Source organism: Cynocephalus volans, chromosome 11, assembly GCF_027409185.1.
Source record: "Cynocephalus volans isolate mCynVol1 chromosome 11, mCynVol1.pri, whole genome shotgun sequence".
In the NCBI taxonomy this organism is placed as follows: Eukaryota; Metazoa; Chordata; class Mammalia; order Dermoptera; family Cynocephalidae; genus Cynocephalus; species Cynocephalus volans.
The window spans coordinates 115,105,464-115,128,062 of NC_084470.1; the positions used below are offsets into that span (position 1 = coordinate 115,105,464).

General features: G+C 41.4%; 1 protein-coding gene across 2 annotated transcripts in view; it reads right to left on the reverse strand.

The window, feature by feature from the left end:
• The window catches only part of KCNH1 (potassium voltage-gated channel subfamily H member 1), a 424,549-nt gene that overhangs the window by 326,912 nt on the left and 75,038 nt on the right, over positions 1-22,599 (reverse strand). The window contains exon 6 of one of the 2 annotated variants that reach the window (XM_063114370.1): positions 16,524-16,916. In XM_063114370.1, the coding sequence (XP_062970440.1) occupies positions 16,524-16,916 (393 nt within the window). Of the gene's footprint in view, positions 1-16,442; positions 16,917-22,599 lie in introns of both variants that reach the window. The other variant, XM_063114369.1, reaches the window with a different exon arrangement.

Consider the following 22,599-nt stretch of genomic DNA (forward strand, 5'->3'; position numbering starts at 1 on the left):
TGTATGTGTGTGTGTGAATTTATATATTAATTTTTAGCTCCCACCAATAAGTGAGAACATGTGGTATTTCTCTTTCTGTGCCTGACTTGTTTCACTTAATATAATTCTCTCGAGGTCCATCCATGTTGTTGCAAATGGCAGTATTTCATTCGTTTTTATAGCTGAGTAGTATTCCATTGTGTAGATGTACCACATTTTCCGTATCCACTCATCTGATGATGGGCATTTGGGCTGGTTCCAACTCTTGGCTATTGTAAAGAGTGCTGCGATGAACATTGGGAAACAGGTATACCTTCGACTTGATGATTTCCATTCCTCTGGGTATATTCCCAACACTGGGATGGCTGGGTCGTATGGTAGATCTATTTGCAATTGTTTAAGGAACCTCCATACCATTTTCCATAGAGGCTGCACCATTTTGCAGTCCTACCAACAATGTATGAGAGTTCCTTTTTCTCCGCAGCCTCGCCAGCATTTATCGTTCATAGTCTTTTGGATTTTAGCCATCCTAACTGGGGTTAGATGGTATCTCAATGTGGTTTTGATTTGCATTTCCCGGATGCTGAGTGATGTGGAGCATTTTTTCATATGTCTGTTGGCCATTTGGATATCTTCCTTAGAGAAATGCCTACTTAGCTCTTTTGCCCATTTTTTAATTGGGTTGCTTGTTTTCTTCTTGTAAAGTTGTTTGAGTTCCTTATATATTCTGGATATTAATCCTTTGTCAGATGTATATTTTGCAAATATTTTCTCCCACTCTGTTGGTTGTCTTTTAACTCTGTTAGTAGTTTCTTTTGCTGTGCAGAAGCTTTTTAGTTTGATATAATCCCATTTGTTTATTTTTCCTTTGGTTGCCCGTGCTTTTGGGGTCGTATTCATGAAGTCTGTGCCCAGTCCTATTTCCTGAAGTGTTTCCCCTATGTTTTCTTTAAGAAGTTTTATTGTCTCAGGGTGTATATTTAAATCCTTAATCCATTTTGAGTTGATTTTAGTATACGGTGAGAGGTATGGATCTAGTTTCATTCTCCTGCATATCGATATCCAGTTATCCCAGCACCACTTGCTGAAGAGGCAGTCCCTTCCCCAGTGAATAGGCTTGGTGCCTTTGTCAAAGATCAGATGGCAGTAAGTGTGTGGGTTGATTTCTGGATTCTCTATTCTATTCCATTGGTCAGTGTGTCTGTTTTTATGCCAGTACCATACTGTTTTGGTTATTATAGCTTTGTAGTATAGCTTAAAGTCAGGTAGTGTTATGCCTCCAGCTTTATTTTTTTTGCTCAGCATTGCTTTGGCTATTCGTGGTCTTTTATTGTTCCATATAAATGTCTGAATAGTTTTTTCCATTTCTGAGAAAAATGTCTTTGGAATTTTGATGGGGATTGCATTGAATTTCTATATCACTTTGGGTAGTATGGACATTTTCACTATGTTGATTCTTCCAATCCAAGAGCATGGAATATCTTTCCATCTTCTTGTATCCTCTCTAATTTCTCTCAGCAGTGGTTTGTAGTTCTCATTATAGAGATTTTTCACCTCCTTGGTTAACTCAATTCCTAAGTATTTTATTTTTTTGGTGGCTATTGTAAATGGGCAGGCTTTCTTGATTTCTCATTCTGCATGTTCACTATTGGAGAAAAGAAATGCTACTGATTTTTGTGTGTTGATTTTGTATCCTGCTACTGTGCTGAAATCATTTATCAATTCCAACAGTTTTTTTGTAGAGGCTTTAGGCTCTTCGATATATAGGATCATGTCATCTGCAAACAGGGACAGTTTGACTTCATCTTTTCCAATCTGGATGCCCTTTATTTCCTTCTCTTCTCTGATTGCTCTGGCTAGTACTTCCAACACTATGTTGAATAGGAGTGCTGAGAGTGGGAATCCTTGTCTGGTGCCTGTTCTTAAAGGAAAAGCTTTCAGCTTTTCCCCATTCAGGATGATATTGGCAGTGGGTTTGTCATATATGGCTTTAATTATGTTGAGATACTTTCCCTCTATACCTAACTTATAGAGGGTCTTTGTCATGAATGAGTGCTGAACTTTATCAAATGCTTTTTCAGCATCTATAGAGATGATCATATGGTCCTTGTGTTTGAGTTTATTAATATGTTGTATCACATTTATTGATTTGCGTATGTTGAACCAACCTTGCATCCCTGGGATGAATCCCACTTGATCGTGATGAATAATTTTTCGTATGTGTTGCTGTATTCTGTTTGCTAGTATTTTAGTGAGGATTTTTGCATCTATATTCATCAAGGATATCGGCCTGTAGTTTTCTTTTTTGGTTATATCTTTACCTGGTTTTGGTATCAGGATGATGTTTGCTTCATAGAATGAGTTTGGGAGATTTGCGTCCGTTTCAATCTTTTGGAATAGTTTGTAAAGAATCGGTGTCAATTCCTCTTTGAATGTTTGGTAAAATTCTGCTGTGAATCCATCTGGTCCTGGGCTTTTCTTTGTTGGGAGCCTTCTGATAACAGCTTCAATCTCCTTTATTGTTATTGGTCTGTTCAAATTTTCTACGTCTTCACGGTTCAGTTTTGGGAGCTTGAGTGTGTCCAGAAATTTATCCATTTCCTCCAGATTTTCAAATTTGTTGGCGTATAGTTGTTTATAGTAGTCTCGAATGATTCCTTGTATTTCAGATGAATCAGTTGTAATATCGCCTTTTTCATTTCTAATTTTTGTTATTTGAGTCTTCTCTCTTCTTTTTTTTGTTAGCCATGCTAATGGTTTGTCAATTTTATTTATCTTTTCAAAAAACCAACTTTTTGATTCGTTGATCTTTTGAATTGTTTTTTGGTTTTCAATTTCATTCAGTTCTGCTCTGATCTTAATGATTTCTTTCCGTCTGCTAACTTTAGGATTGGATTGTTCTTGTTTTTCTAGTTCTTTAAGGTGAAGTGTTAGGTTGTTCACTTGCCATCTTTCCATTCTTCTGAAGTGAGCATTTAATGCAATAAATTTTCCCCTCAATACTGCTTTAGCAGTATCCCACAGGTTTTGGTATGATGTATCATTGTTTTCATTAGTTTCAATAAACTTTTTGATTTCCTGCTTGATTTCTTCTTGGACCCATATGTCATTAAGTAGAATGCTGTTTAATTTCCATGTGTTTGTATAGTTTCCAGAGTTTTGTTTGTTATTAATTTCTAGTTTTAATCCATTGTGGTCTGAGAAGATACATGGGATAATTCCAATTTTTTTGAATTTATTGAGACTTGATTTGTGACCTAATATGTGATCTATCTTGGAGAATGATCCATGTGCTGATGAGAAGAATGAATATTCTGAGGTTGTTGGGTGGAATGTTCTGTAGATATCTGCCAATTCCAATTGGTCTAGAGTCTTGTTTAGATCTTGTGTTTCTCTACTGATTCTTTGCCTAGATGATCTGTCTAATATTGACAGTGGAGTGTTCAGGTCCCCTGCTATTATGGTATTAGTGTCTATTTCCTTCTTTAGGTCTAATAGAGTTTGTTTTATAAATCTGGCTGCTCCAACATTGGGTGCGTACATATTTATGATTGTTATGTCTTCTTGATGGATCAGTCCTTTTATCATTAAGTAGTGTCCCTCATTGTCTCTTTTTATGGTTTTTAGTTTAAAGTCTATTTTGTCAGATATAAGAATAGCCACTCCAGCTCGTTTTTCTTTTCTGTTTGCATGGTAAATCTTTTTCCATCCTTTCACTCTTAGTCTGTGTGAATCTTTATGGGTGAGGTGGGTCTCTTGTAGGCAGCATATAGTTGGGTCCTGCTTTTTGATCCAGTCAGCCAGTCTGTGTCTTTTAATTCGGGAATTTAAGCCTTTAACATTAAGAGTTGTTATTGAAAGGTGTTGATTTATTCTTAGCATTTTATTGGTTGTTTGGTTGTCTTAGGTGTCTTTTGTTCCTTGCTTTCTGATTTACTGTTTGGTTTCTTTGTTTGTTGGTTCCTTAGGTTGTAGATAGTGTTTTTGTTAGCTTGTTTTCTCTTCATGAATGCCATTTTTATTGTACTAGCGGGTTTAGATTTTTCTTAGGTTTTTATGGCAGTGGTAGTTATTTTTCAGGAACCAAACCCAGTACTCCCTTGAGGATTTCTTGTAAGGGTGGTCTTGTGGTAGTGAACTCCCGCAGTTTTTGTTTGTCTGAGAAATATACTATTTGCCCCTCATTTCGGAAGGATAGCCTTGCAGGGTAGAGTATTCTTGGCTGGCAATCTTTGTCTTTTAGTATTTTGAAAATATCATCCCATTCCTTTCTAGCTTTTAGGGTTTGTGATGAAAAGTCTGATGTTAACCTGATTGGGGCTCCCTTATAGGTGATTTGACGCTTCTCTCTTGCAGCTTTTAAGATTCTCTCTTTGTCTCTGAGTTTTGCCAATTTGACTATGACATGTCTTGGAGAAGGCCTTTTTGGGTTGAATACGTTTGGAGATCGTTGAGCTTCCTGGATCTGAAGATCTGTGATTTTTCCTATACCTGGGAAGTTTTCTGCCACTATTTTGTTGAATATGTTTTCAATGGAATCTCCATTTTCCTCCCCTTCTGGAATACCCATGACTCGGATATTTGAGCGCTTGAGGTTGTCTGATATCTCTCTCAGATTTTCTTCCATGTCCTTGATTCTTTTTTCTTTCTTTTTGTCTGCTTGTGTTATTTCAAACAGCCCATCTTCAAGTTCAGAGGTTCTCTCTTCAACTTCGACAAGCCTGCTGGTTAAACTCTCCGTTGTGTTTTTTATTTCGCTGAATAACTTCTTCAGTTCAGCAAGTTCTGCTACATTTTTTTTCAGGACATTGATTTCCTTGTATATTTCCTCTTTCAGATCCTGTATACTTTTCCTCATTTCATCATGATGTCTAGCTGAGTTTTCTTGTATCTCATTCAGTTTCCTTAGAATTATCGCTCGAAATTCCTTTTCAGTTATTTCAAGGGCTTCTTGTTCTATAGGATCTAGAGTATGAGATTTATTAACTTTTGGTGGGGTACTTTCTTGATTTTTTGTATTTCTGGTGTCTTTTTTTTGGTGTTTATTCATTGTGGCAGGGGGTTTCACAGTCCACCGGTTTAAGACTAATGACTAACTAGGATGTTGCTGTGGTTGCCAATTTGGTATGGCTCCCGCCGTGACTGCTCAGTTGGCCTCTAGTGTCTTGTGTGTGTGGTTGCCTCGGGTCTTGGGCTTCTCCGGGGATCCACCTTTCTGGTCAGCTTGTACTCTGCTGGGCTGGTGGATCACGTACCACAGGGTGTGTGATCTCTGTTGAGCTTTCACTTTCTGTACAGGACTTCTCCCCGTTCCGTGTGCTCTGGCCCAGGCTGTTAGATCGTGCAGTGGCGACCCCACCGGGTGTGTGGTTTTTGTCGAGTCTCCGCCTCCCTGGCCGCACGTCTCCCCCCTCTGTGCACACTGTGCTGGGTTGGGGCGTGTCTTCTGCACCCCTCGTCTATCAGCTGGGCCTTCAAGACCCTGCTCAGCACCGCCTCGCCCAGGAAGTCTACCAGGTTTCTGCTAGGCACAGACGACCGGTCTCTCTGGTGCCTTTGTAGCACTGTGTAGATCTTTCTCGGGTCTTGTTCACCTTTGTATCCCCCCGGTATAAACCGAGTCTAGTGCCCGCCTGCAGCCTGCTCTCCGGCAGGTTCAAGCGGACCTGGGAACTCTCCTACCACACTATTCCCAACCAGAAATTCGTTAGGCTTTTTTCCAAACTGGTGGTCGCAGAGATGGTATCTGCCTCCCAGTAACAGGAAGTTTACCGGGGCCGGAGTCCAGGGTGTGGTGGAGTGACAGTCGGCCCGCCCGTACTTCCTAGCCCTCCCAAAACTGGTCGGGACGCCCCACACCCCCAGCCCTGCCAGAGAACCGTGGAGGGAGTGGGAGAGGAGGCCGGCCTGCAGGGTCCGGAAAGCCCCGCGCCAGGCCAAGCAAATGGGCTCAGTGATGGCGGAGCAGGGCGGAGCTGCCCGCACCTGGGAAAATGGAGGCAGCACCGGGGCAGTGAGTGGCCTGGTGGTGCAGGCGGGGAGCCGCGCGGGCATCCACCCCCCGAACAGAGCTGTGCCAGGGATCACTCACAGTGCTGTGCCAGGTCGGGCGCTCGCTCTGTCTCTGGTTTGTTGCCTTCCGTGTTCTCGGCGCTGCCGCCTCGGGCTGTTCAGTCGCGGCGCTGCTCGGGCGCTCCCAGGAGTCTTCTTTAATGCCGGCCTGAAACCTCAAATCCTGGATAGGGCAGCTGGCCGCCTTCAGTGTGGCCCCAGCCTCCGGGATCCTGGCTGCATCCACAGCAGCCCTGGCACCGTGTTCCCTGTTTCAAGACTCACTTTTGCAGCTAAGAATCAGTTCTTTTCCTGCTCCACACTTCAAAGCTGTTGCCTGTAAATGAGGCAGCCTCTCCTGCCTGGGGCAAAGTGGCGTTGAGCCCCCACGACCGGCCAGCAGCAGCAGTCCTCCCTTAAGAGATGGCCAGAGGAAGGTCCACAAGTTTCCCGGCTGCCCGAGGCCCAGTGGCCACCTTTTCCACCTCAGCTACTCCGCGCCAGCCGCCGCAGCCGCCGCCATCTTGAAACTCCTCCGAATCTATTTTTTTAAAAAAGAAACCTAATGCTACCTCACAACCATTAGATGGCTACTCACATCCATTAGGATTGCTATATATAAAAAATAAGTGTTGGCAAGGATATGGAGAAATTGGAACTTATGTGCAGTATTGGTGGAAATGTAAAATGGTGCCACCACTGTGGAAAACAGCATGGTAGTTCCTCAAAATTAAAAACAGAATTATCACATGATCCAGCAATACCACCTCTAGGTATATACCTAAAGAAACTGAAAACAGAGAGTCGAACAGATATTTGTACAGCGATGTTCATAGCAACATCATTCACAATTGCCAAAAGGTAGAAGCAGCCTAAGTGTCCACTGATGGATGAATGGATAAACAAAACGTGGTACAACAAAATATCATTCATCCTTAAAAAGGAAGGAAATTCTGATACATGCTACAACACAGATGAACGTGGAATGTTGAGGACCTTATGCTAAGTGAAATAAGCCAGTCACTAAAGAACAAATACTGTATGATTCCAATTATGAGGTACCTACAGTAGTCAACAGAAGAACTGCCCAGCTGGGCCATGCCCAAATTTGAACAGAATAATGAGCAACAAAATGTTGTATTAAATCATTAAGCTTTGGGGTGTTTTATTAATGCAGAATTAGATAACTGATACAATTAATTCTATACTCCAGTAAATAGAGCAAGCTACTGATACACTCAACAACATGGCTGAATCTCACAGACCTTATGCTCAGTGAAAGAAGCCAGGCACAAAAGACTATATACTGAGTCATTCCCATTTATCTGCACTTCAAGAACAGGCAAAACTAATCTATGGTTATAGAAATCGGAATAATGGTTACTTCAGTGGGGGCCAGTCTGGAGAGATCCTTCTAGGATGCTGGTAATGTTCTGTTTTGATCTAAGCAGTGGTTATGTGTAAGCACACATTTGTAAAATTTCATTAAACTGTGTACCTAAGATTAATGTATTTTACCACACTTAACCATTTATATTTTATAACTCAATTTTTTTAAAGCTTCAGAAAGTTGTAATGGGGGATACTAGCAACAACAACTATAACAAAGGCTACATCAAATTATGAGGAGTCCTATGACAAAAATAGAGTAAAGGGATAGAGATTTTACGTAGGGTGGGTCAGGAAAAGCCATTCTAATCAGTACATCCAGCAGACACACCTCAATGAAGTGAGAGGAAAGGCAGGTGGACATTTAAGGGAAAAATATTCCAAGTAGAGGGAACAGCAAGTACCCTGAGGCCAGCAAGAGCCCAATGTGCCCAGGGACACATGATGTAGTATTCTATGGCCATGATTGTGGATCTTACTGTGTGAGATGAGAGGCTCCTATATCTAACACAGCTGACCAGTAGAGTAAGATGAGAACTGAGAGCTGACCATTGGATTTGGCTACGTGGACGTCACTGGTACCCCTGATAGGAGCAATTACAGTTTCAATAGAGTAACAAGAATATTGGAACAGGAGTAAGAAGGACAGAAAAGAGAAGCTAGGGCAATGGGTATGGGAAACTCCTTCTAGGAGTCTTTTAGTAAAGAGAGGCCAGAAAATGAGGCAGTAGCTGGGGTGTGTCAAGATGGTTTTATAAAGATGGGATAAATTCCTTGATGATACAGAAGAGAACTTTAGGAGCAAAGTCCTAGAGTGGGTAAGAGGAAATAAACTCATCACCGAAGTTAGCAAGGACCAGACTGTTGAGCCACTAACAGAGATGGGAGCAGAGTATGTGGGGTTGGTACAGGGCAGACAATCTAATCACATACAATCTAATCACCTCTTCAAGGTCCCACCTTTCAGTTACCATAATAGGACTTTCCACCCTCTTAACACTGTCATAGTGGGGACCAAGCCTCCAACACATTAAACTTTTGGGGGGACACAATCCAATCCATAATATTCACCCCATTCCCCCAAAACTCGTGTCCTTTTCACATACAAATACATTCAATTCATCCCCATATCCCCAAAGTCTTAACTTGTTTCAATTCTTAAGATCCTACCTGTGAAATCAAAACAAGTTTCTACTGCCAAGATAGGGTACATATTTCCATTTGAAAAGGGAGAAATACACCAAAAGAAAGGGGTCCTAAGCAAGTCCAAAACCCAGCAGGGCAGGCTTTAAATCTCAAGCTGGTGAGTCATGTACCTTAACTCCATGTTCATCATCCTCTGCATGCTGGTTCAGGGATTGGGTCCCCAAGTCCTCAGGCAGCTCCACTTCTATGGCTTTCCTGGTCTCAGGTAACACTTCATTCAGCTCTTGCAGGCTGACGTTGCATGCTGGTAGCTCCACAATTCTCGGGTCTCCATGGTCGTCCCGCTCTCACAACCCCACTAGGCATAACACTGATGGGATTTCTCTGCTGCAACTCCCACCTCATGTTTCCGCTTGGTATTGCTCTGATGAAGGCTCTATGCAGCAACTCCGCCCCTGCAACAGATCTCTTTCTGGGTATCCAGGCTTTTCCATACATCCTTTGAAATTGGGGTGGAGGCTCCGAAGCCTCCACAGTTCCAGCATTCTGCGAGACTGCAGACCTAACACCCTGTGGACACCACCAAGCCTTCCTGCTTCTATTTTACAAAGGTGTGGGTCTGGCCACACCTGGGGCCAGTTTAGCTACTGCTGGAACATCGCCAAAGCAGTTGGAGTGTTGTTGTGGGAAGCAGCATCCTGAGGTGGCCCTCAGCAGCGAGCCCATGGAGGGTGCCTCAGGCCTGTTCCCTGAGACCATTCTATCTCCCTAGGCCTCTGGGCCTGTAATGGAAGAGTTGGCCCCAGAGGCTTCTGCAATGCCTTCAGGGCCTTTTCCCCCTTCTCTTTATAATCCCTTTCTTTTGTACTAAACTTCCCAGCACCATTGCATTTTTCTCCTGAAAATGCTCTCTGCTTCTCTACAACATGGTCAGGCTGCAAATTTTCCAAACCTTTATGCTCTGCTTCCCTTTTAATTATACATTCTGGCTTTATGTCATGCCTCTTCTGCCATAACTCAGCAAAGGCTGTTGCAAGTAGCCATGCAGCTTCCTGAATGTTTTGCTGCTTAGAAATTTCTTTCACCAAATACCCTGGGTCAACACCTTTAAATTTCACATTCCATAAGGTTTTTAGGCATGAACAGAATGCAGCCAGTTCCTTGCCAGTTCATAGCAATGGTGATCTTTGCCCTAGTTTCTAATAAGTCCCTTCTTATTTATGTCTGAGACCTCCTTAGAATGCTGGGACAGAATGGACAGTGAGACAGCAGAGAGGAATCAGGCACAGCTGCTGAGTCTATTTTGCTCTGGAATGAAAAGTTCTTGCATTGCCTCAGAACACCATTAGTTTTTATATTTTCTTTTAACTCTAGAATCAGTTTTCCAATAAAGCACTGCTTCCTGGAAGCTACATAAGATCAACTTCCTGCTATTAAAAATGCTCCCCCGGCCACTCCTCTGCTCCCATGCACACACAAACCCCAAGTATGATCATGACTAAGGTGTCTGCACCTACAGCCCTGCCTTCCACCTGAAACTTCTGCTTGATCAAGAGGCATGTCACCTCCACAATCCTTCCCACGCTGTGAGTCTGGAAGAAGACTGATAGGTAAATAAATCAAAGGAAAAGCTCTAGAAAATATTGCCAGTATGGGGGCAGCAGTGACACTACAAGCATCACTGAAATTAGACTCAGTCACTGGTCAGTGCTGGCAAGTCGAGCACAGCCTTCCTGCCCTATCAAGACATGAGAATGAAAACTACAGTGTGTCTGGTTTTGTCCTCTTTTTTTTACCAAATAGCTGGATGACAGAAATACTCAGCACAAACATAAAAGATAGAAATGCCAAAGAAAAGAAGATGAAATATGAAGATACTATAATACAATTTAGTTTTTCTGTCTCTTGTGCTATCAGACATAATGACTGGTGTGAAATATGGTTGGTTTTTGTCGAGGAGATCCCATCTGCAACCAGGGATCTTACGTCCTATCCACTCTTCACGTCCAAGGGACCCATGGGAGAAGGAAATTCCAGGACAAGACCTGATCAGGACTGAAATAACCAGTGCTGTTCAGTAATGATTTTTTAAAATTGCTATTACTAAGAAATTGTGGTATGCCCATACAAAGGAATCTTATTCAGCAAAAAAAGAAACAAGCTATTGTACCACACACAAAAAGACATGAAGGAAACATCTGAATACTGCTAAATGAAAAAAGTCAACCTGAGAAGCCTACATACTGTATGATTCCAATGTTATGACATTTTGGAAAAGGCTAAACTATGGAGAAAGTAAAGAGATCAGTGGTTTCCAGAAGTTTATGGGGGGAAGGAAGGATGAATAAGTGGGATGTTTAGAGCAGTGAAACTATTTGTATTATACTATAATGTCATCATAAATTCGTCCAAACCCATACAATGTATAATACAGACAGTGACCCTAATGTATAATCTATGTACTTCAGCTAATAAAATTTATCAATATTGACTCATCTATTACAACAAATATACCACACTAGTGCAAGATGTTAATAATAGGGAAAACGGAGGGGGGGGGCTCCTCTCTGTACTTCCCACTCCCTTTTTCTGTAAACTAAAACTACTCTAAAAAATAAAGTCTGTTAATTTTTTTAAAAGAACAAATGGCTATTACAAGCCACAGGGATTGCCTTTATTGCTAGGACTCTGGAAGAGAAAAGCCTGGTCATCTCATGACTTTCAGCTAACACTTCCCACCAGCTTCCTACTGGACAGCAGAGGAGTCACTTCTGTGAAAATTGAAAAGGTAGTCATCTACCTAAAAAGAAACCACAGGTGAGCACTGACAACCATAAATAAACAGATAAGCAAGGCACATTGGTCCAATTTGCTTTCAGCATCAGTGATAAGGAAAGCCGGAAGAGCTGGAAGTAGTGACCCTAGAAGAACCCAGAGGTGAAGCCATTCACCAAGAGAAGACAAGCAGGTCATTTAGACCGTCAATGTCCAGCCCCCTACACACTCCAGCAACCACAGGTGACTGTCACCCAGGCTGACCACCTAAACCTCTCACCCCTCAGCTGTGAAAGAGGCCCACTGTAAGGAAAATGGAGAAAGAATGGTCAGGCTCCCTCACCTCATATCTGGCTGAGCATGACTCAGCATGTCTGTTGTAAATACATTATGTAAGAGTGGTATAATTGCATATGTGTGCCCATATGTTCCTTGGTTATCTGATTCTAGTATAAAAGACAACAGACTGATCCTCTGGGGGGCTGAGCTCGCATCCGAATAAAGCATGTCAACCTTGCCAATGGCTACCAGAATCTTTTTCCAACTACCTAGCTAGTGGCCTGCACAGGATGGGCTCGAAGGGTCTGTGACCCAGCCCAACACCCACCAATGTAAAGAGGTCAGAAGGGGCCATGCCAGGGAACAATTCAGAGAAAGGGACCTGGGGACTAAAATGCACAGCTTGGTTCCCTCGGCCTCCAGATTCTCTGATGAGGTAACATGACCTTCAGGAAAAAAGCACAAGCCTCAGAGTCAGAAGACTGGAGTCCAATTTCACTACCTCAAAACAGCTGCCATCAGGCAAAAGGACAACCTATCCATATCCTCTCATCTGCAAAACTGGGATAATACCTGCTCTAGAGCCACAAGAAGGTTAAAGCTGGATGGACTCATGTACAGGTGAGACCAACCAAGTTGAGGGAGGTGAAGTGACTTATACAAGGTAGCATAGCTGGATGGCAGTCACACCTGGGTCACACTTCCTCCCAGTTCAGTCCAGTTTCTTCACTGCCACACAGAGTTCGAATAAAGGTGATCTATGTGAAAGTGTTTTGTAGAGTTAAAGTACAAGATAAAAAGAAGCTGTTGTCAATGCTATTATATTTTCATCAGTGCATTCTGGTCCTGTTCTGCTCTAAGGTGAGCATCTCCTGTGAGAATGGGCTCTTGGCAAGTGTCAACCACATCACCGGCACTATCTGGTTGTGCTGCTAACTGAGGTTACAAAACCAGGGATAGAAGGAAGCTCTTGGCCACCTCCAGGCTCCTGGGCACCAGAATTGTGACCCAGGAGATATCATAACTGGCCCCATTCTTCCCCTTGCACTGCCAAACTCCAACAGCAATAACAATAAGCAAGAGGGTTTCCTTAGGAGAATGAATCTGTTTTTTCAATGATAATTCCATCTTCAATCCATGAAGCACACTAGGCCAATAATCTACTAAGAGCTTTAAAGAGACTCATTTGGCTTTTGTTTGGACATACCAATTCCAAGCTTTAGTTCACTCAGTTTCCAGACCTTTCATTCTCTAACCAACCAGTTTAACTAATGTGCAAACATATTCCCAAACAGCCTCCAAAGCAGATTATTACCAACAGACTGGAGAATGACGCAAATGCAGCCATCTACATAAGTGAAACAAGTTGAGCCAAAGAAATCACTTGTGTGGATTAAATCATGGAGATAGGCTACAGCCACAGGGCTGAATTCACAAGTGCAGGCTTCAGCAGCTTACCCTACTTCTGGCCTGAGTGGGTCCCATCTTTTCACTTCAAAACCTCTCACCCCCACTCCACACACACAGATGGCAAAGCCACCACTGCTCAATTCACTCTTCTTTGGTGGTCTCCACTGGCACACAAGTCCATTGGCATTATTAGGAGGACACTACCAACAATTCAGCTCTGTGTATTTTTTATGAGAAATGAGTCTTATTTCTTATTTCTCCCCACACCCTCCCAAAGAAAGAACCTAGAGCAGAGGGAGCTGCAATCTTAGAGTAGCAACTCCACAACAGATGAGAAAAGAGCAATAGTGAGAAAAGGGTATGTGGTGAATATAAACCTGCTAAGCCATTAATTAGAATTTTCCTACAGAGGGGATTTCCCCCCAGATGAATCCAGGTTTGACAGGTGGGGTGCCCTTCATGACCTCCCCAACCTCCTCCAACCACTGCCAGCCCTTCATTCCCACTAATTTAAAGGTGCCTTTTCACAAAAGGACTGTGCCTAGAAAACTGCCAGATCTGTCCATTGGCAATCATCTTAAACTGCCCATCTCATCACCAACAAAGCTGTCTTGGGGAAAAGGAGGTCACCCACACCCACCCTCACCATATCCAGTGCTCAACTTCCCCACCACATTCAGCAAAGCCAAGGCATAAGCCCCACATATTAGAAGCTTCCTGGTCAGTTGTGACTCAAATGTGTCCTTAATAAGTGTCCTGCTCCTATTTTATCAAAGCTGTCACCATTAAGAATACAGAAGAGTTAGAAGGGGACTCATTATTACTGTGATCATATGATTTGCTATGCAATCTTGAGTAAGTCATCCCCCTCTAAGTCCGTTTTCTTATTTGTGAGTAACAAAGGTTGAACAAAAAGACCTCCAAGGTCCCGTCCAACTCTAACCTCCAGTGGGTGTACTTACTACATGCTAAGTGTCCCCTCCCACCTCATCTTCTTCTCACCCCAACCCCAGGTAGGAGGTAGGGGTGCTAGGCTTCTTTTACAGTCAGCTTCTGGAGATGAAACTAATGCAGATGAAATTTAGAACACACCAGACTTTAGCCCTTGGAGATGGCAAGGATCTTAAATAATCCACTGCCCAAACTCCATGCCTTCAGGCAGGTGAAGAAGCATTATCCCTGAGGTGTAGATCTAGAAAGGCTAAATGACATACACAAGGTTCCCAGCCATCCTAATAAGTGAAACCTAGAAGACTAGAAGCCAAATCTTCAGTTTCCTCTCACTGATCTCTCTCTACACCACCACAATTATTATGAAAGGGCATTATTTCAGGTGTCAGCCAAAGCTTTAAAAGAAATTACCAAATATAAAATCAAGTCTTTACAGAAGCAAATCATAGCTGTAACTCCTTAATATTTATATGATTATTTATGATCAGGAGGTGGTAATAAGAACTTTGAACCCTTTACCAACTAGAAAGCCACAGATAACTACATTTTTCCTATTACCAATCTATTTTATAAATCTAAAAATCAGAAACGACCAACAAGGGTACTCACAGTTAATGGCAAAGGAACTCCAACCCAACATACACACTCCCTGGAGAGAAGCTCTCTACTCTGTTAACCTACCAGGTAATCTTAGCACATTTACATATGTTTTTATAGCTGTGCCAGTTTTTAATAAGAACCAGTGGAAGCTGAAGAACTGTTCTATTTGCGAAACTTCAGTGCCATTGCTATAAATAGTAAATGGTTTATTTTAAAAACCTAAGTGGTTTTTTAAAGTTAAATTTCATTTCCCATATGTGTATAAGAAGTTTTTTTAGATTGAGATAATTCATTTGAATTACCTAAGCCAAAATGATCATATTTTCCTCACTAACTAACATAAAATTTTCTAGAAATGTGCTCACAGAGAAAAATATCATTCCCAACATGCACTAAAATTCACATTTATGAATCCCAACATTTGCTTTAGGGATAATTCTGCTCTTGTAAATGATCAGTCTTGCCTCGTTTAATTCCCCTACAAAATTCATACAAGCCACCCAGAGAATTAGTCCTTGGGATATTAAAGTATATTGAAACACACCACACAGATAGAAGCAGGGGTGTTTCTGAATATAGAGTATCTGAGCATCCAGGCCTCTCCTTCTAGCTCCATACTTGGCAGCATTTTGTAGGAAGAGCTATTCTTCATCAGAGAGAGAAGTAGTAGGTAGTTCGGTTCTCCCAGAGAAAGGGCTGGTGTCCTTGCCCACTGCTGTTACGGAAGGCAGAGAGGCATCATTATGCCAGTAGTAAGACATACAATTATTAGCCAGGTCATAATATCCTAGCAGGGAGCAGGATGTTCCTTCCAACTATTGCAAGGCTGAGTCCCATGAGCCCTTTAGTCCTTAAAAGTGTCCTGCCTCAACTCGGCCTTCAGGTGACTTCCTAGACTACCCACCCAGCTAGTCTGAGACCTTGGGATCCTCTGTAATCTGAGGCAATAAGGGCCCATTGCTTAATGAGGCTGAAGACTTACAAATGAATTGTATTGTCTTAAACCATCTGTAGAGACAACTAGAAGTAGGAAAAAGGAAGAACAATTCCCAAAGAACACAAACTAGATAAGAATCTGACATTTTTCTTTGCAATGATTTGATTCTTGCTTTTTCAAAGGAGAAAATCACTTTAACTATCCCAGTGGCCCCTTCCTGCTGCAACTGTCCTGGGCACCCATTCAGACACTGACGGGTTGAGCTTGTCCTAATTCCAATACATTGAAAGGGCATTTACCTTCTTTGAATTCCTTCCATTGCCTGCAGAACTAACAATCCAAGAGCAGCACAATTCAAAAACAACAATACACCTCTTAATCACAAGCCGGTGCTTGACTATCTCAGCAAAAGGTCACCTTCAAACTCATTTTAGCAAAGAAATAACTCATTCCAACATTTACCAAAAGGAAAAAAAGCAAACCTGAAGGAAAATAGTATACCTGTTATTAGGAGTTAATTGGCTATGAAACAGCCAAAGGTCAGCAGCAGATGAAAGAAAAGTCCCCATAATTAGAATAATCAATAGGTAGACATTCATCAATTGAATACCAACTGGAAGATTTACCAGTGCAGTGGTCATGCATGCCTGTTCTTGCAGCCACATCACCCATGAGCCAGTGACTTGCACTCCACATGGACTAAGAGTAAGTCTTTAGTCTCTTTCACACCCATTCACTGACATGCAGGGCCTCCAAACCTCAAAAGGACAGACACAGCAGGCAAGAGTATCTATCAAGCATGCTCCCTCTGTTCTGGACATCAGTCATGCTAGTTCCCACCCATTTAATTACTCTTCTTTTGACCACCCACATTTAATTCAGCTTTAAAGACATGACAACAAGTTCTGAGATTTGAGGGATGTACCTGACTCTCTCTCCCCTCCAGTGGTGGTGGAATCTGATCAGCAAAACCAATCTTCCCTGGATCACCCATAAAGGCACTAACCTCATCCACGTTCTCAAAAGCGTTGATGACATCATATGGCAAACAGGACAGAAGGTCAATCACAAACCATGTCTTCAAGTAGTTCATACGGATGAGTTTGGGGTCGGAAATCACCTCCCCCGCTGGTCCAACAAAGGTGGTATGGAAATTCAGCACAATGTCCACCAAAAAGATGACATCCACGATGCTATCCACAACCAGCCAGGCCACATTGTTCTGCCTGGTTTTAAAGGAGACATTGTAAGGGACCAAGATGGCTGTGTAGAAAGTCAAGATTAAGATGATCCAATCCCATGTGGTCTTAAAAACACAGTAATGTAGGATGATGTGAGGAGGAGTCTTTGGTGCCTCTTGTTTATATTGGGGAAGGATGTCTGAGCCTAGCTGCAGAACCTGTATAGAAAAACAAGGACAAGAGAGAACTAAGTTAGGACTTGATTGCATGCAATCATCTAACCAGTTTGCATGTTCATGATACTCCAGATATATCATTAGGTACAATAACGGGTACTATAAGACTATGGGAGAATGGAATTGAATGTTGTAATAGAAAAAATCATATTGAAATAAAGACAGACTATTATTTGGCTTACTGTGAGCCAAACAGTGTACTAAACACTTCACATGCATTTATTATCACACATAATTCTAAATTCAACCTTGTTTTTTTAGCCAATTATTATTCTACGTGACTGGTGAGAAACTGAGGCTTAAAAGAATTAAGTAACTTTATTCAACAAATATTTATTGCTCTGTGCCAGGAACTGTTGTAGACACTAGATATACAGCAATGAAGGAAGCATAATGCCTGCTCTCATGGAGCTCAGTCTAGTAGACAAATCAAGATTATTTCAAATTATAATAAGAGCTAAAACTGAGGTGGGGGTAGAGGAAAACACAGTGATTTGATAGAATGTGACTTGAGCAGTAAGAGAAGGAGAGTATTTGAATTGAAACCTGAACAACAACAAAGAACCAGCCATTCAATTTATATGGAAAAATTATCCTAGGCAGAGGGCATAACCGGTATAATGTTCCCCCAGGGTGGAACAAACCTGTCGTTTTCAGGAAAAGAAAGAAGTCCAGTGTGGACAAAGCACACTGAAGGGAGGGTTGGGGTAGGAGGTGGGGTGCTAGATGAGCTCAGAGAGGAAAGCAGAAACCAGACCACACAGGACCTACCAGACCATGGGGAGGTGGTGGATTTTATTCTCAGTATGGCTGGGTGTAACTGGAGTGTTTTACATAAGGGAATAATAATCTGTGGCATATGTTTTAAAAGATCACCCTGGCTGCTACATAGATAATGAATTGGGATAAAGTATTGGGGGAAAGAACACTATCAGGGTACTTGTCATAACAGCCTAGGGAGAAGATGGGATGATGGAGAAAAGCAGTCCAATTTGGATATATTTTTTAAGTAAAGCCTGCTGGACTTGCCAATAGCTAGAAAGAGAAGAAAAGAGAGCAATCAGACTGCCAGCGCATGGCTCACTTGGGAGAGTGTGGTGCTGAGAAGAGAGAGCAATGAAGAATGTACACTACTGTATTCCATGAGCCCAGAATGGTGGCTAGCCCAGAGAAGGTACTACAGGGCTATATTTGAGTGAACAAATGAACTCCAAGGTCACACAGTTAGCAAGAGATGGATGGAGCCTGGATCCCAAACTAGGTCTCCTGGATTCAAAACACATACTGTGTCACATCAACGTTACATTTCCCTGGGTAACTTAGGCTTTCAAGGAAGCAGACTCAGTGCAGGAAGAAGTACAGAGAAGACTGGATCCCAGAGAGTATTATGGATGAGTTTCACCCTCGACAGTCAAAGGCAAAAATCTGTGCCTTCTGAGAATAGGCCAAGCTGGAAGCGACTCTCCAGCTCTTCCTCTATGCCACTTACAGATTCTTATAAATGTCTGGGTGAAACCTCTTCTTGTGTCATGGGAACTTCTTTTTTTAACCTCTGGAGGTTGAGGACCCATTAGTGAATATAAAATGAGCTAAATATCCCTGTTTCCCCTATGGTTGGCCCTGGACCTCAAAAGAGGGTAAAATTAGAAAGCTAAAAATCCAGAATGCCCAGTGTGCATCTTTGGGTAGAGAAACTTTTTCCACCACTCCCACTAATGCACAGAGCTCTTCTAGGCTTGAGATTTTAATTTCTTTCCCCATGAAAAGGAACTTACATGAGTGTGATTAATGAAGCTTGGGCCCTGAGACCTCAGGCAGAAAAGAAGATTGGAATAAAGAATAAAGCAAATGAAACCAATTAAATGGGACTTCTGCTTCCAGAAAGATAGAGTAGACATACTTTTCCCTATTCCTCTGTCTAAGTACAACTAAAAGCCCTGGACATTATATATAAAACAAATGTAAGAAGACTTTGAAAGGTGGAGAAAAAGCAAACTGGTAGAAATGACACAGTGATGAGTTCTCTAGATTTTCTTTTTGCCTCCTTGGAGCTGAAGAAGCTGGCTGGCAACCTGGAAACACCAAGGAGAGCAGACAAAAAAAGTCCCAACAAAAGCCCATTCAAAGGACTGGGAAACGGGCAGCATCAAAACACAAAAAGCTTTCAGATAATAACCACTCTACTATAGCCACACACCACAGAAAAAGTTATGGCCCCCACTCCCACCAAAGCCAGCAAAGGCTGACTAGGAAGCCTAAGCTTTCCCCTCCTCAAGGCTATAATGAAGCACTCAACCTCCCTCTTGTACAATATAAGGCCCAGCAGGTAGCCTGGACTTCCATCCCCACCAGCAGTAATGAGGCACTGTTCCCTCTCCCCACTGGGATGGTCAGAGGAGACCTAGTGGAGAGTTAGGATTTTCAACACTGCCCAGCAGTAATGAGGCCACCCCCAACCCTGCACAACCCAGAGAGTTATCAATGTAAGCTTAATGGGGAGTGGAAACTACCACCCCCACCCAGCAGTAATAAGAAGCAACATCCCCTCAGGTGTCAGTGGAGGCTGAGTACTAAATCTGTACTTTTACCTCAACCTGGCAGAAATGAAGGGATGCCTACCCTCACTTAAATATGTATTAAAGCAAGTCACCTAAAACAAAAGCTTTAAATAAGACCCAGAGTCTTATAATACCTCAGATGCCCACTGGCCAGGTTTCAATCAAAACTTGCTCATTCTAACAAGAACTGGGAAGATGTGAAACTGAATGAAAAACAGATAATCAACAGATGTCAACACCAAGATGATAAAGATAAAGGAAATATCTGACAAAGATTTTTAAACTGCCATCATAAAAATGCTTTAACAAGCAATTACGTACCATGTTTGAAACAGATGAAAAAATAGAAAGTCTCAGAAAAGAGAAAGTCTCAGCAAAAAAAGAGAAGATATGAAGAACCAAATAGAAATTTAAGAACAAAAAAATACAATAACCAATATAAAAAAAAATCCAATGAAAGTGTTCAACAGCAGAATGGAGGGGACAGAGGAAAGAATCAGTGAACTTGAAGGTAGAAGAATAGAAGTTATCCTATAATTTTTGTTCTATAATAGAAATTATCTGAACAACACTGTCGGGCTCTTTTACCTGCCCATCATCCTGCCAAATGGGCCAATTGTCGAGTTCAGGCTGGGTCTGGAGCTCACAGACCCCTCAAGCCCATTGTTCAGACTGGGTCACAAACCCTTCACATGCCAGGCTGCTTCCCCAGACCCCTCACATGCCAGGTTGGGTCACCAGACCCCTCATACGCAGGTCTATGAGATAGGTAACTGGCAAAAAGGTCTATGAGATAGGTAACTGGCAAAAAGGACCTTGGAGCCTTAGGTTCAAGAGCATGGGCGCATGCAGCAGACACCCGAGGCAGTAAACACCAGCCAGGTTGTGGCACCAGCCAGGTTGTGCACACTAACTCCACCCACACACACACAATTTGCTTACAAAGAATGAGCTACACCACCCCCAACTGGACCTGAGGCAAGGGGGACCTGATTAAGTTATTCTATTTTCCCAACAAACAGAGATGACAGAAAGGCACATTACAAAATGGTAAAAGGGTCACTAATGTGTAAGTACCAAACATAAGAACTACAAAGTATGTGAAGCAAAAACTGATACCACTGAAAGAAGAAAAAGAACCACAATACACCTCTCTCAACAAGCTGATAGAACAACTAGATAGAAAGTGAGCAAGGATATAGAATAACTCAACAATACCATCAACTAACAGGATTTATTCAACATTTATGTAACACTCTCCCAACAGGAGCAGAATATACAGTCTTTTCAAGTGCACATGGAACATTATTCAGGACAGACCATATGCTAGTCCATGAAACAAATATCAACAAATTTAACAGAATTAAAGTCATATGGAGTATGTTCTCCAACTACAATGGAATCAAATTAGAAATCAATACAGAAAGATAACAGGAAAATATAAAAACACTTGGAAACTAAGCAACACACTTTTAAATAATCCATGGGCCAAAGAGGAAGTGTCAAGGGAAATTTTAAAATATATTGAACTCAATAAAAATGAAAATACAACATATCAAAATTTGTGGGACCCTGCTAAAACAGTACTGTATAGCACTAAATGATTACCTAAAAAAATAAAAGTCTCAAATCAACCATCTAAGTTCCCACCTCCGGAAGCTACAAAAAGTGGGTGAAATAAAACTAAAGCCAGCAGAAGGAAAGAAATAATAAAGATAAGAGCAGAAATAAATGAAATTGAAAACACAAAGACAAGAGAGAATATTAGTGATCCTTGAAAAGAGCAATAAAATAAAAATTTAAAAAGTCACCGAACCTATAGCAATGCTGAAAAAGAAAAAGAGAAAACACAAATTACCAATAGACATTTCTAATATATATATATATAAATGGCCAACAGATATATGAATAAATGTTCAAAATCACTAATCATCAGGGAAATGCAAATCAAAACTACCATGAGCTAGATCATGCCAGTCAGAATTACCACTGTTAGAAAAACAAAAGATAGAAGTGTTGGTGAGGATGTGGAGAAAAGGAACACTTACACACTGCTGGTGGGAATGTATATTAGTACAGCCACTATGCAAAACAGAATGGAGTTTCCTCAAAAAAATTCAAAACAGAACTAACATATGATCCAGCAATCCCACTACTGGGTATATATCCAAAGGAAATGAAATCAGTATGTCTAAAAGTGTCTGTACTATATGTTTATTGTAGCACTATTCACAATAGTATGGAATCAATCTAAGTGTCCATCAATGAATGAAAGGATGAAGAAAATGTAGTATATACACACATGGAATACTATTTAGTCATAAAAAAGAATGAAATCCAGTCTCTCAGAGCAACATGGATGAACCTGGAGGATATCATGTTAGGTGAAATAAGCCAGGCACAGGAAGACAAATACTGCATGATTTCACTCATAAGTGGAATTTAAAAAGTTGTTCTCAAGGAAGTAGAGAACAGAATAGTAGTTACCAGAGGATGGAGAGGGGAGGGGAGAAGAGAGATGGTGAGAGATTGAGTCAATGGGTGCAAAGCTACAGTTAGGAGGAATAAGTTCTGGTGTTCTATTGCATACTAGGATGACTAGAGTTAACTATATTGTATGTTTCAAAATAGCTAGAAGAGTGGTTTTTGAATGTTTTCATTACAAAGAAATGATAAATGTTTAAGATGGTGGATATGCTAATTACGATTATTTGATCATTAAGCAATGTACACATATATTGAAAAATCACAATGTACCCCATAAATATGTACAACTATTATGTGTCCATCATAAAATTTAAAAGGAATGAAATGAGATATCACTATAACCCCTGAGGATATCAAAAAGATAAGGGAATGCTAAATATAACTCTACACACATAAATTTGACTACTTATATAAAATGGACCTCAAAAAAAAAAAACAGAACTCATAGTCCTATAATTATTCAGGAAATCATTCATAATTTTAAAACTCCCCAAAAAAGAAATCTCCAGGCTCAGATAATTTTAATGGATAATGGTACCAAAATTTACAGAAAGAACTAACAACAGTTCTACACAATTTCCTCCAGAAAATAGAAGCAGAGGGGACACTTCTAAACTTAT